The 15,183-nt window shown below is 36.4% G+C and overlaps 1 protein-coding gene across 2 annotated transcripts in view; it reads right to left on the bottom strand.

The window, feature by feature from the left end:
* The window catches only part of LOC110732956 (LL-diaminopimelate aminotransferase, chloroplastic-like), a 37,138-nt gene extending 25,026 nt beyond the window's left edge, over positions 1-12,112 (bottom strand). For both annotated transcript variants that reach the window (XM_021912944.1, XM_021912945.1), the window contains exons 1-8: positions 11,970-12,112; positions 11,681-11,837; positions 11,527-11,594; positions 11,330-11,446; positions 11,097-11,159; positions 8,656-8,760; positions 5,359-5,409; positions 3,825-4,145 (exon numbers count right to left, since the gene is read on the bottom strand). In XM_021912944.1, coding sequence (XP_021768636.1) covers positions 3,825-4,145; positions 5,359-5,409; positions 8,656-8,760; positions 11,097-11,159; positions 11,330-11,446; positions 11,527-11,594; positions 11,681-11,828 — 873 coding nt within the window. In that variant the 5' untranslated portion in view covers positions 11,829-11,837; positions 11,970-12,112. The remainder of the gene's footprint in view (positions 1-3,824; positions 4,146-5,358; positions 5,410-8,655; positions 8,761-11,096; positions 11,160-11,329; positions 11,447-11,526; positions 11,595-11,680; positions 11,838-11,969) is intronic.
* Between the last annotated feature and the right edge of the window lie 3,071 nt (positions 12,113-15,183).

Here is a 15,183-nt window from a genome sequence, read left to right as displayed (position 1 = left end):
GACGAAGACATAAAAACAAGGAGAATTTACCATGGTAAACCCAAATCCACCAATCCACTATAAAGAAATACTTTAATGAAGAATAATGTAGATAATAAGCTTTCAAAGCACCATGAAAACTCCCACTTCAAGCACACCATTTTCCACTCCCAAACCGTAAGAGTTAAAGCATTTACATTTTTAGCTCTCTCTCTCTCTCTCTCATCTATTTTTCCCTTCATTTACTTATCCATAAAATAAAAATGTGGTTTTGGTCACGATCGCGGAAACGGTCGCGTTAATGTATATCGAAAATAATACGTTCATCGCGAACTGTGTCACGGTAGTCGCAGCAAAATTTTTGTTGGACTTTTTGAAGTATTATTTTTTTAAAAAAAAAAATAATAAAATTATTTTTTTAAAAACAAATTATCAAAATCCATTAATTTTCTTTGTAATTGAATACTAAAAATAAGTTTTAGTAAGAGTTAAAATGTCAAAAAGTAAGTTTTACTAGTAGTAACATGATTCCATTTTAAAGAAAAACATAGAGAATGGTGGGGTCAAAGTAACATAAGGAAAAAATGGTGAGTAGCTTTTTATTTATTATTGTTGTCCCACTATTCCCACCCATGACTCAACTTCACTTAACCCCCGCCTTTCACCTTTTCCCTCTTTCAATCTATCGAGTAGCCGACAAGTCGGCAACAATGGAGTTTGCCATGAAAATTTCATAAACCAACGAATATAAGCTATTTCTCAAGTTGGGCAAAATTCGGATGTCGCGGTCAAAACTCGGTCTTTTATAAAAAGTCGTCACAAAACAGCAAATCTCTTAACCTGAAATTCTGTTATAAATCGTCCGCAACACAGCGTGCCGGCCGCAATTTTACTATGTTTTTACCCTAATACATGACTAACAAGAGTATATAGGGTGCAAAGCCAAAGAAAGCCATCCAACGGACATAAACAAGCCACGTCATTAAATCGCAAAAGCTGCAAAATACAGAGCCCAAAGGGCCTGCGCAGCGATACTCTTACACCTCCTTGTTTGTTCCTGCTCCAATTTCTGCGTTCGGGACTGCGCTTATGCACTTCTCCTGCACACGCAACACCCTATCTTCCTTGCTATTCGCTTCTTAACCTTGAATCGTTCTCCACACATTCCCGGGCCTAACAAGTGATGTTGCAAGCTTATTTGAAAAATTGCAACGAATAGGATAGTTAATGGTTGAAATGGGTGAATAGCCGGAGAGTAAGAACCGGAAGAGATTCAAGTGCCCTTTAAATTTGGAAGCAAATTTGATGGGTTAAGGATAAGTTCAAAGATGGGTATAATAATAATTCTTAGCTTGCTTATCCTAAAGGCCACTTAGTTACTATTGGGTATGCTAAGTTAAAATAGGAATCTAATGAGGTTGATTGGTGTAAGTGGGTTTGGAACAAATTCAATGTGCTTAAGCATAGATTCATTTGTTGGTTGGTTATGTGGAGAAGGATCAAAGTCAAGGCTCACCTTGCTAAGTTGGGCATTGCCAGTAATGATTTTTTCCCTCTTTGCAACCTTAAGCCTGAACCTATTGATCATCTATATTTTGATTGCCAATATTGCAGATAATGTTGCTTACAGTTTAAGACTTAATCCTGAACATATTGAGGACTGCAATTCTAAGCTTGAGCAGATAACCGGAAGGTTTAGAAGGAGAGTCATTCAATCAGAGTTGCTTCGCAGGGCTTATTTATTGGGAGCAGATAAACAAAGTGGTTTGGGACAGATGTCTCAGAAGACCAGAAGCTGTGATCAGGAACTTGAAGTTTAATACTTTTCAGAGAATTAGTTTTGATATGCCTGCTAAAATTAGCAGAAATAACAGAAGATGGTTTAGAAGTACTCTTTGTAATTAGTGTAGGGTTGGTTCTGTTATGAGGGGTTGGCTATTTGTGTCTGTTTGTTCTGCTCGTGGCAGAGCTGTAAAGTTCTGGTTGTTTGTGATTAATAACATTCATTTAGCTTTTTCAAAAAAAAAAAAAAAAAAAAAAAAAAAAAAAAAAAAAAGGGTGAAGTGGATAGGGCCTAAGAAATGATTACATAGAGTGCATGTATTTGGAAAATAACATAAGTTATTAATAAAAATATCAAGTCACTGGCCTTACTAAAATAATTATACACCGATGTGTAAGAGTTAAAGTAGAGTTCATGAAAAAAGAAAAAAAAAAAAAAAGTTAAATATCTTTCTAGAGAAATCTAACATAGGTTATTAAGGAAAAAATAATAAGTTCTCAGGGAAAAAAAAAAACAAGGTAGTGTTTCTAAACGTTAAATAACATGTCACTAGTCAGAAGGGAAAAAATAAAAGGAAAATTTGTAATTATTAAGCCAACCTTTTGGCCATCTGCTTTTATTATGTCAACCTTTTGATTATTTTTAAATACGTCAACCTTGTAATAGCATTAATTTTTATTACGTTTTTTTACCGGTGACCGGATAAGCCCTTAATAATTTCTAAAATTTGAAATAAAAAAATTAAATCAGCATTTTTAAACCAAAAAAAAAAAAGAGTTAGCATTTAATAATGCCAACTAATTAACTCTTCTCCTACTCTTATGCAAAGTTGCAAACTCACGATCTCCCTTATTATCCACACTTCCTTTAATCTTCATTTTTCAACTCCGTTAAACATACTCCATTATTCCTTCCTCTTCCTATCAAACCCACGACCCACCATCATCGCTGCTCACTCATATCCGCACACGCTCACACTAGCAAACCCCACTATCGTTGCCTAAAAACCACCTCAGCCACCCCACGACCAACCCACCACCTCTTTTCCCATCATCCTCTTTAAATCACACTCTAATACTCTCAATTAAATTAGGGGTCTTCAATAGCATTCACTTTGGAGCAATTTTAAGTATGTGGATTGTCTATTCATATTGATATAAGGGGATTAACATCAAATACAAGCACTATTTGTCCATACAAAGAGGTTTTGTGATCAAAGTAATTCTCTACCTTCAAACTAGTTTGACTATATATGGTTCTTGTAAATTTCTGATTGGCGATAGCAAATACAAGAATTGAACAATTGAAGAGTTAAATTTCTTGGGAATGAAGAGGAAGAGTGGAGAAGATGAAGTAAGAATTGAAAGAGGAAAAATGGGGAAGAAGAACAAGAAGGTGGAATAGTAAGTATATAGGATTGAAAATGGGAAAATGGAAAAAGATCGGCCTTTATTACCTCCATGTAAGCAATTAACCTGTTTTTGCAAGTCGTTTTTTATTTTAACGTAATAAAAATTAATGCTAGTACAAGGTTGACGTGTTCAGAAATAATCAAAAGGTTGACGTAATAAAAGCGGACGGTCAAAAGGTTGACTTAATATATACAAATTTTCCAAAATAAAATAGTACAATATAAAAATTATGTAAATTCTGCTTCGAAATCAAAGATCAGTTAATACGGAGTAGGTTTTAAATTTGTACTATTTCTTCTTCCATATGATTTTAGTATTGAATCGTTGCTTTTTAGCTTCTTAGCTATCCACTACTTACATTTCAAAGAACAAACTTTAAATTTGTAGAAAAATGAAATTATCGTGAAAAACTGTTTTTAGAATTTTTTTTGTGGTGAAATAACTTTTAAAAAGTTTTGATTTTTTTTTTTTTTTTTGTGGTAAAAGTCAAAATATCCTAGTAATATTGTAATTCTTATCTGTGCTTACCTTTTCGTGCATCATAGATTGGTATTAAATTGTATTGATAAGTATATACTAATTCTGAGAATAAAAGAGCAACCAACTTCTAAAGAACAGGTGCTTTGATTTCACATTTTCTTAGTGCTTACCTCCTTGGCTCCAGGAATTTCATAAATTGAGCGTGGGCTGTCATCTGAAATATACATTGCATATGCAGAATCATAAACGATGATTGACCCATTGTCCTTGGCAAATTGCACCAATTTGGTTAGTTGCTCTCTTGTCGCAGAAGCACCAGTAGGATTGTTTGGTGAACAGAAAAAAATAATCTCTGTCTTTCCAACAGCAGACAAATCTGGAAAGAAGCCATTCTCAGGATTACACCTCATGTACTCAATTTTACCATACTTCTCTGAATCCTTCTGATATTGTCCTGTCTGCCCCATTATAACACTTGAATCCACATATGCCTGCAAACCAAAAAAAAATTGTACATAATAAGAGTTAATTAAAAATATGAATCAAGGAATAAATTCCTTGTGTGCCTAAAAAAATATTTTTAATAGGAAAAAATAATGAATTCATTCAATTATGTATTTCTAATCCCGATACACCAACACACTATTGGTTAAACCTCACCCTTTGACCATGATCCTTAACATATCCCAAAAAATAACATGGATATACACTTAAGGATGAATAGAGATTGCATCAATAGATGACCAAACTCAAGTAATACTTTAATTCTTAAGTCTAAAAATGACTTATTGGTAAAAATCTAGAGCCAATTCACTTAATATCATCAAAAAGAAGAAAAAAAAAACTGTGCAGAGGGGCACCAAAAGGATGCAATATGCAAAGTACACAACAAAATATCTGACATTCAGTTTTGGAAGGAGACTTGCTATAGAATAGGGGAATTGACTTCACTTTTAATAAAATATTGCAAACTATTTATTAAAAAAAAGTAATGACAGTTATAATTTAATGGGGAAAAAAAAAACAGAGTGGCCTGCAATGAACTATCCCCATCACAGCAAAATTTCAAAGACAACACAGACATGAATATACCAATGTGACGCCCGTGCAGGTGCAGCACATCTAAGGGCATCACAAACCAGTTATGGCCTCAAACTTCCATGGTTTAAAAGACTAAAAGCCCTCTAAGAAGCTATCACCAAAAGTATAACTCCACATAGCTATTAACAGAAAGATGTATCATTCATTGAGGGAAGTAAATCAATTAAGAATGGCCAAACGCCAACAAATATAAAATCAGGGAAAAGCTCTTAGTCAATCCTTACTATGTCAAGTTCAGGTTTACCCAAGTTGAGTGGATACTGGACAGATGATGCCCTTCCGTATTGTGACAATAATTTCCCCTGAACCTCAAAAAATTAATCTAAAAGTAACATCTGCAAATCTGGTCATTAATGGTGAAACTTGATGAGCCAATAACCCCTTCCCCTAAATTGTAACATTCAATGAACTTCTCACGACTTCACAATCCAAACACTTCTCAAACGAATCAATTGGTATGAACGACATTTTCTGAAATGGATATGATAGACCCTTACGGATAACGAATTCAAATGATTGTAGTAAAAATCCACTTTCAAACCATTCTCGTCAACAACATGAAAAGCGATGAAACTTAAAATAATTAACCAAACCATAACATACCGGGTACGATGGGTCCTGCACAGCCATTGTGACATCTGATCCAAAAAGCATCTGCCATTGAATAAAAGGTAATGGTACATAAGTCATTTAATAGTTATTGAAGAGTAGGAGAGAACTTAGGCTACTTAGTCCAATACAGCACAATCATTTTCAAAATCTCCCCGCGGGTTGCAAAGGAACCCACACTACCAAAAGGCACAAGCAAAGAACATTTGAGCACCATTGGAATTCAGAAATGAAAAAACTAGTGCACAAAATAAAATGTTACCTACATGTAAAAAGACAAAACCTTCAATTTTTTCCAGCTTCATAACATCCAACAAAGTTGAGACGGCCTTTAAATTACCCCCAAAAAATAGAAGAGATTTAATAGATTTTTTGCCAAGTCAATTGGTTGTGTATGAGTGGTTTTCCCATTTTATCATTCTTGTTTCCAAAGTATAGGGAAAAAAATATCACATTTCCTACAATAAGTAATAAATTATGATTGGATTTGCAAACAAATCCTCACTTAAACGGAACAAAGAGGTGGAAACGACTAATATAAAGGAAGTAAACGGTGGTAAATCCTAGATTACATAGTATAAGGATTGAAACAATGTGAATTAATCTTGGACAAAGGGTGTATCGATACATTGATAAGTACTATAGAGTAATAAGCTAACTTAGGAAGGGGATTTTGGGAAGTGTAGTATTACTCGGTTAGTAGTTTTTAGCCTTAGTATAAATAGAGAGAGGGAAGAAAGAAGGAGAAATTTATATTGAGGGAAACCTTAGAGAGTCATGGCCTAAAGCCATTTTGGAGAGTTGTGAGCTAAACTCACTATTTGAGAGTAATAGCCTTAAGCTATTAACTTATCTTTTGTAACCTTTCCACCATTATCAATTAATCTTGACTTTCATCTTTCTTATTTCTTTCTTATAAACCAAGTTACCAAAAAAATCAGATTATCTAGCTAATCAAAGAACCAATCTTTTTCTTTATTCTATTGTTATTAGTGTGAGAAATATCAGTCCATAACAAGTAGTATCAGAGCGGTGGTCCTGTGACTCCCGACGGGAGACCACCTCGTCAACCAACAAACAAATTAAAAAAAAAAAAAGCAGTTTGCTGGAACAGAAGTATCAAATCTCATGAGGCAATGGATTCAAGAGGGATTCGAACACCTTTCACACATAAGGGAGCTAAGAACTTCCAATCTCAAGGAGAAGGAGCAAAGAACTCGACAGGAGCTGAAACTTCTAGAGTTTAATTGGAAGAAATTTGGAAGATTGGGTCCTTCAGCTTGAGGATTCCTTTCAATTTCTACAAATGAATGAGGAGACGAAGTTTAAGGCTGCTATCATTGGACTTGATGGCAAAGCGTTGCAGTAGTTTGAATGTGAACGATGATGAAACCATTTCGTGATTGGCAAGAATTAAAGACTTGGCTACTTCAAGATGGAGGAAAAAGACCTTCAAGTAGATTTGAGGGTGGCAGAGAAGGAGGACGTGGTGGAAATGCAGGGTAGCGCTCAGAACAGTGGTGGACGTCGTGGCCTTGCTGGTAGCGCTCAAAACGATTTTGAGGGGAGTAGTTTGGGAGAGAAGCTTGTTGGTGTCTCAGGTGGTTTACATGGAGAAAAATTCAGGAGAAGTGCCGGAGAAAGTAGATCAGGCGGTGGTCCGGGATCCTTAGCCAGAAGAGGTGAGGCTGGTGGTAAGAACAGGGAAGGAGTTGGCTTTGTGAAAGGCGGGTCAGCAGCTAGTGGGTCCTCTGGAGGGCCTGGAGTTTTCTCAGGTAAAGTAGGTAAAGTTTGCAGCAGTAGTTTAAGCCTCCCTGAAGTTTGGGATTTCTCAATTGAATCTGAAAGCTTTGACGGCGAGTGGGTTAACACATGTATCTGGTGGAAGGCTTAGTGAATTCGGTGATGGGTTTGCCGGTGGAGGTCAAGGTGGAGTCAACGACGAAGTTGGCGACGAAGAACCTGAAGTTTGGGTGGATTTCTGTATCGTTCATAGGGCTGAAGTTAATGTGTTTGTCAAAAGTGGGATATGAGGGATTTTTGAGAAGGGTGGTGCTGATTGCAGCGGGTGTTTTGGCCGGAAAAGTTGAGCGTGGTCTTAAGACCACCGCTAGTGGTGGCCTTAACGGAGAGGATGATAACTTTGTGAAGGGCAAATCAGGAGTAAGTGGATCTGGTGGTGGACCAGGGGGAGTACCAGTTTACCCATCTGTGCCGGTGAAGAATCCTGTAGTGGTCTGGGTTGCTGCTGCGGTGGTGGAGGGGGGTGGAATTTGCAGTTGCAGATTTCAGAAATTAAGTGTCTGAGAAATTTCGTGGAAACTGACTTTGGCTTGGAGGACAAGGAATTTCTAGAAGGTGAAGGGGTTAGTAATAGTAAGCATATTATGGTCAAAGGATTAAAACATGACTTGGACGGCAATCCAGTTATGCCTGGTGTAGTAGCTGTACAAAGTTTTGGGCTTACTCACTCTAGGCCCAACCTATCACGACCCAAACAACCCATCACAATTTCTAATGACCGGTTTTACTACCCTTCACCCCACAACCATAATATGTCTCTAGTCTAATCAACGTTTTCAAACAAAACTATTCTTCATTTTTCTCCTACTTGCACCCCTCTAATCTCAACGCAGTCACCACATACACCACCCAAAAGCCAATAATCCCCAATGACAAGATGCTAATCTATTCTGCCATGTTAATGCTAATGGAGCACTAATTCTAGCCAATAAGCAGCCTTTCTCACTGCAATTCGCTCTCAATTTTAGCCCATTCAAGAGCTGGAATAGTGATCATTGTTGCCGAGGCCGGAATTCGAGTGCCGACTATTATCCACCTTGAGAACAAGGTGGAAGTTCAGGGGGGCCGGTAATGTAATAAACTAACTTAGGAATGGCACTTTGAGATGTGTATTATTATTAGGATAGTAGTTTTTAGCCTTAGTATAAATAGAGATAGGGAAGAAAGAAGGAGGAAAAATTTGTATTGAGGGAAACGTTAGAGAGTCATGGCCTAAAGCCATTTTGGAGAGTCCTGAGCTAAACTCACTATTTGAGAGTAATAACCTTAAGCTATTAACTTATCTTTTGTAACCTTTCCTCCATTATCAATCAATCTTAAAGCTTTCATCTATCTTATTTCTTCCTTATAAAATCAAGTTACCAAAAATATCATATTATTTAGCTAATCAAAGAACCAAACTTTTTCTTTATTCTACTGCTAATAGTGTGAGTAATATCATTCAATTACATATAGAGAGACACATCTAACTCATCAAAAACAGTATACCTGTAGGCGCGCTATATCACACTTAGCTCCATCTGAGACAAATATATCACCTTCTTCAATACCAAGGTTACCATAAAATGTTGAAGCAATCGCAGCTCTTACTTTCTAAAAACAAAAGCATTGTTAGTCATCCTTACACATACAATAAAAATAAGGTAACGAGATAATTATACAACATCGAAACAATTGGCTAGTAATGTACTTTATAAAAAAGATGCACAACACATGTAAATATATAATGCTTCGCTTTAAAATTCAACATAAAGAAACCCAATTAAACATGACAGTCTTAAAACTTATAAATTCAAAATTGACTTCCTCCGTCTTTTTAAATGCATCACTTTTGAAACTACTGACTCCTAGGTAATTTTTAGAGATAAGAGATAGAGGAAAAAAAAGGACCCATGTGATATGAGACAGAGAGAGAATTTATTAGCTAAAAAGGAAAGAGATGGATCTAAATTGAAACATTCATGTATAAAAAGTGATGCATCTAATAAAAAACGGAGGGAGTATTAATATCATGATTAGATATGCATGCTACACTTAACCGGACAAAACATATCAACTCCATTTGCAATTACAGCTTTTAAAAACCCAATAATTTGCAATACTATCATCAAAAATCATGAAAGTCTGAGAAACTTGAAGCTTTAGGGATATGAAAATTAATTGGGTGCAAAGTAAGAGCAAAAAAGTCATAACACCAAAGTGACCTGCAGGAAGAGAAAACAATGATCCATCCCCGGTCTCCCTTGCTGTAGTTGGATTTGTACCATTTTTTTTAGTCCCGCCGACATCTTAAGCAACCAGGGCTAGTCAACAACTCAGCTCCTCAGGAAGAAGCCGATGATACGCTGCCTGAAGAACTCAAGAACTGACACAAAGAAGGCATCCCAGCAAGCAATGAAGTATATCTGATAGGTGGCCTAAACCGCAGGCTCATCAATGCAAGCAATCAATGCTTTGGTTTATCTGGACTTATATTGATCCATTTCCAAGTATACCAAATGTCAGACAAATTGAAGTTAAAAATTCTCAAATTGTCTTAGACTTGGACACGGATTCAAGGACATGGCATCCATGAAACACACTCTTGAATTTATACATAATTTTGCATGTTTACCTACGTTAAGTCATACATATTCACACATTTTTCCATATATTACATAATATTCCCTTCACTTTCCTACAGCTTTACTTCAACAACAAGTGGATTGAATAAAATTGAGGTGTCGTGGTCAAAATTGAAGTGTTGAGTATTGATTTTTAAATCACATATCCATTGTTGAGGTGGCATGTTTCTAGCATGTCTGCTTACGATATATGGAAGAGTTGAAGCCATGATTAATTCAAACTCCTAACACTCCACCTAAGTACACCTACACCACCTGCTATTTTGCTTAAAGTTCACACTACATGCTATCTCTCAACTCCCTCACTTTAGTTTTCTCCCTTCTGCTCTCCTAGTCTAAGCCTGAGAAAAAGACCTATGTTAGTCTGATACAGTAAAATTGGTCAAAAAACCAAGTTGACAAATTTCAGATCCTCAATTACAACTTTACAAGTCAGATGTATCTCTACAATATGATAACATATCCAGACAAGAGATGAAGGGATAGGGAGGAAACGAGGGAGAAAAAAGAATATAAATTTAAAATTGGTAGTGTTGAATGGAATGAGAAGGAACGATTATGGCTATATCAGCAACAATGGTGGCTGTTTCTTTTGAGTTTCCTTTCTTTACTGTTATCTTCCTCATTCCAACACGTAAGGTTCAAATGTACAATCCTTTCGGATCAAAATATTTTCATCAATGGTTCACCTTTGAGTTAAGCCCTGCCATAAGACAATTTATATCCTCCACTTCTTTTCGTGGAAGGGAGATTACAAAATCACCAAAATTAAGGAGCACTTATAAACTATAACAACCTCAGTCGGTCAGTCCACTAAATCGCCAAATAAGTAGTAACCATAGATGACTCATTCTATCCTAACCATAATCATCACATGATTTCCATAAGAGCATCATGCCAAAACAACTTCTTCTTGCCGCAACAAAAATACTTGTGAAAACTCCACAATAAATGGGAAAAGCAAGACTTCCCACACAAAGTAGATAACCTAGTTTCGGTATCATCTTTACACTTTCTCCTAAGATCCATTTAGACCCTTTTGGTATCATCTTTACAGTCGGTCCTAAGGGCCATTTAGATTTTTTCTCTTTACTCTCTGTAGTTCTATAAATGTAAAGTTGTATTGACTCCTTAGCCTTTACAAGGCTGGCTCCAATGAGAGCCTTGAGTTACAAATTATAAACACCATGTAAACAACCCACATACTCATACATCTAAACAACCTAAAACATGAATTAGCATGCAAAATTAACATACGGAACAAAGTAATGAAGGAACCCAAAAAAAACACATGTTGGTACATACCTTTTCACCTTGTTCAGCTCCATAACCGCTATAGCCTTCTAGTGTTGAAAGACCATGTGCTCGCTACAAGTTTCATAGACATAAAAAATCATGTGAACAAAGAAGAAAGATTTCTGTACAAAAATATATATAAAATGAAAGTGAGATTTAGTATAAATAAAAGAGTTATATCATAGATTGATAGGTATGCAGAGTTGCAACAGTACAATAACCAAAAATATGAAACAGTTTACCTTAGCCATAGCAGATGTAATGACATCAGGAATGGGCTCAGTAGTGTCACCAATTCCAAGGCTTATCACTTGAGCATCTGGATATTTGGCCAGGTGCGCGGCTCTTCTTCTGGCAACCTGTGTTTTAAAATGATCATGATCAAATAGTCGTCTTGTGGACAAAATAAAAATTAAAAAAAAAAGAGAGAGAGAGAGACCTCGGGAAAGAGATAGCCGGCTTGCAGCTTAGCTATATTGGGATTTCGGGAGACCTTGCTGGTGTAAGCTGACATTCAAATAATAAAATCAAATTACTCAAATTGAAAAAATCAAAAAAGAAAATACAAAATTCACGATAGTTCATCTTCATACCAGTCTGTGGAGTTGCAACACATTTAAAAAACCCGGGTTTTAGTTTTTTAACTCTAACACCAACAATCTGAGCACTGCCAGGCCCGTCCCTGAGGCAGGGCAGGAGGGGCGGCAGCCCTTGTCCCAGGGAAAAGAGCTCTGACTTCATAGTTAAATCCTAACATTAAAGTGTTGTGCAATACATTAGCAACCAAATTTGATTAATAATTTTTAGGGATATTTGATGCAATTATCGATCTCATAATTTTAGGGATATTTGATATGATGATAACAAATACAAACAACTTACCTCAGAAGCTGCTTCAATGGGGGATACAAGAACTAGATTCACGCCGACTACGCTTCAATGGAGAACGTTGAGTGACTAATCTGAGAGAAAGCAATTCTATGGATCCCTATGACCCGCCACAGTTATTAAAGGGATATATCCGTCTAATAAATAAATGGGCTGAATCCCTATACTCGGTACCATTGTCCAATTATAGTCTAGATGTTTTAGGGGTTTAAAGTAAATATGTTTTAAAACGTATAAAGATTAGTTTTAATTTTACACTTTCTTTTCTCAAATATTATCTTCACACATCAAAGTTTGTATAATTTGTATCGTAAAATTAAAAAAAAAAATGTATAAATTGTTTATTAGGTTTTTTGGTAAAATTAATCACAACTTATCATATGTTTAACTAGTGAGTAACCCGAGCGTTGCCTCGGGTTACTACTTTATAGTTGTACAATTGCTAATTTTTAGAGCATCTAATAGTGTGTATGTAGTATGTGTCTTCAATTTCTTTATAGTATAATATTATTTATTGCGCATGGTTAAAGCATAATTGACAATTAGTCTAGATCGTTAAACAATAACCTTTATTTAAAGAGGTCAACTGTTCGAACCTTCTCATCCATATATTTTTTAATATAATTGAGACAACATGGAGTATTGCTGGTTGTGTGGATGACGTAGCTGACGGTCACCTACATTTTATTATAAATGCAGTTGCAGACTAGCAAGAGTAGAATTGTATGACTTGGTTAGTTATCTGTGTAAAACGGAAAATTGTTAGTGAATAAATTTGGAAGTGACATCGTTAATACCTTAAAAAAAAAAAAAAAAAAAAAAAAAAACTAGATCAACCAAAGAAATTTCCAAAATGTGATGAGATATTGCATCACTCCACACCCATCGGCCAAACTCTCATGGTTTAAAGTGAGTCAATTTGTGTACTACATTATTACTCCCTCGCTTTACAAAATACCAAGAAACACTAGTAAAAAATCTACAATATCCTTTATAATTAGATGAAAGGAACTGGGGTCATACAAACGCTTCCTCATTACCTCAATTACCACTAGATTATCATTCTCGATCTAAATGCAGCTCATACCCTTGTGTCTCGCAATCTTCATGCCCTAAAATATCGCTTTCACCTCTGCAATCTTAGTCTCTCATTTTTCACTCCACTACACCGTAGCTCCCCAAAGCACTAGGGGTGAGCAAAAAATCAGGGTACCCTGAATCGGAACCGGAACGGTTCCGGAACCAGAACCTGTACAAGAGGTTCCGGTTCCGGGTAGCAAACTGGAGAACCTGTTGTAATAGGTTATGGTTCAGGTTCTCAATTTTTTGGAATCGGAACCTGTAGGGTACCCTGTACCTGATAAAAGTATCACTTAATTTCAAATTATACACTAATTCTTACTCAAATTTTAAATAATAAATATCAAAATTACAATTATAAAAATATATATATTAAATTTGTTAGACAACTACTATTAGTTTGTCTTATTTGCAAGTTGCAAACATTATAAATTAGTGACCAACCAGTTTTTTATTAAAAATTCCGCGAAAAAGTTAGTGAGTATATTATAATACAGGGTACCCTGAATCGGAACCGGAACCTACAGGTTCTGGTTCTGGTTCCGGTTCCCAATTTCCAGGAACCTGTTCAACAGGTTCCGGTTTTGGTTCTCATTTTGAGGAACATGTTGCAACAGGTTCCGGTTCCGGTTCCTGGAATTTTTACAGGGTACCCTGTTATGCTCACCCCTACAAAGCACCACCCCCTCACTATTCCTGCAAACTGCACCCAGCCCCTTCCCCACCTCCCCTAAGACACCAGCATCAACAATAATTTTAACCAGATCAGATGCTGGAGGAAACCCGCCCTCAAAGACACTCTTTCCACCCATTAATTCCCCCTGTTATTCAACTTTCCCACCTCACGCCCCTTCGTATTACTCTTCAAAGCATAGGCAACAATTTGCTCAACATTCGGATTTTCACCCTCAATCATTCATTTGTTCCTTCCACATAGCCCAACGCATGGTAATTACACTCACCATATCCTCCCCAAAATTACCAAAACAGTGCTCCCATTAGTTACCCATATTACAAAGAGGGTGAGACAAAACCATTAAATAATTGCACTTACTCTAAATTGCTAGGGCTAAATTGCAATATTTTAACGCATGCATGACAGATGAGAAGCTATTGCGTGCGGATGCCCACGCGCAAATTTTTGTGCGGCTATCTTAGCTGATATGTTTTACTTGTTGGCTTATTTGTTTCATGTGTTGGCTTATATATTTAATTTGTAGGCTAATATGATTTTTGTATTGGCTAAATATATTCTTTTTGTTAGATGATATATTTTTTATAGGTTCCTTTTATTGGCTGATATCAGACATCATTTGGCTTATATGTTTCTTTAGTTGGCTGACGTATTTATTTTGTTGGGTGATATGTATATTTTAATTGTTGGCTTATATGTTTTATTTTGTTGTCTGATATGTTTGTTTTGTTGGCTTACCGATTGCTTTTGTTTGCTGATTTCATCCTTTTGTTGGCTGATACACGTTATTTGTTGGCTGATATGTTCCTTTTGTTTGTTAATAAGTACCTTTTGTTGGCTGATATACTTCTCTCGTTGGCTTATATGTATCTCTTGTTAGCTGATAAGTACCTTTAGTTGGCTTATACATTTTTATTAGTATACGATATATCCCTAATGTTGACTAATATCATACATCAATTGGCTGATATAAGTTATTTGTTGGCTTATATGATATTATCATATTACTGTATATTTATTTATTTCTTTCTCTCTCATCTTTCTCCACTCTTCCTCTCTCCTCTTTCAATCCTTTCTATTTGTTTCTCACGCCATTTCCACCAACCTTTAATTTGTTTCTCACGCCACCACCCAAGACTCAACAAACCACGACCCTAACCTCACGCCACCACCCTAACCCGCTGTCGCCCTATTACGAGCCACCACGACCCCTCCCCTGCTGCTCCCGTAGATCACCACCCCTGCCCCTGCTACGAGCCACACCGTAGCTCTTGCCGGAGCCCAGCTGCATCCATGGCCAAAACGCTGCTTCACATCTATAATTTTAATCGTCGATCGTCATCCACCATTACTGTCATTGTTGTTGTCATCGTCGTCGTCGGGTCTTCGGACGCACAAACACAATAGTTTGTGTAGTACAAAAAGAGTGAGACA

Source organism: Chenopodium quinoa, unplaced genomic scaffold (assembly GCF_001683475.1).
Source record: "Chenopodium quinoa cultivar QQ74 unplaced genomic scaffold, ASM168347v1, whole genome shotgun sequence".
NCBI lineage: Eukaryota > Viridiplantae > Streptophyta > Magnoliopsida > Caryophyllales > Amaranthaceae > Chenopodium > Chenopodium quinoa.
This window is presented reverse-complemented; position numbering and strand designations above follow the sequence as displayed.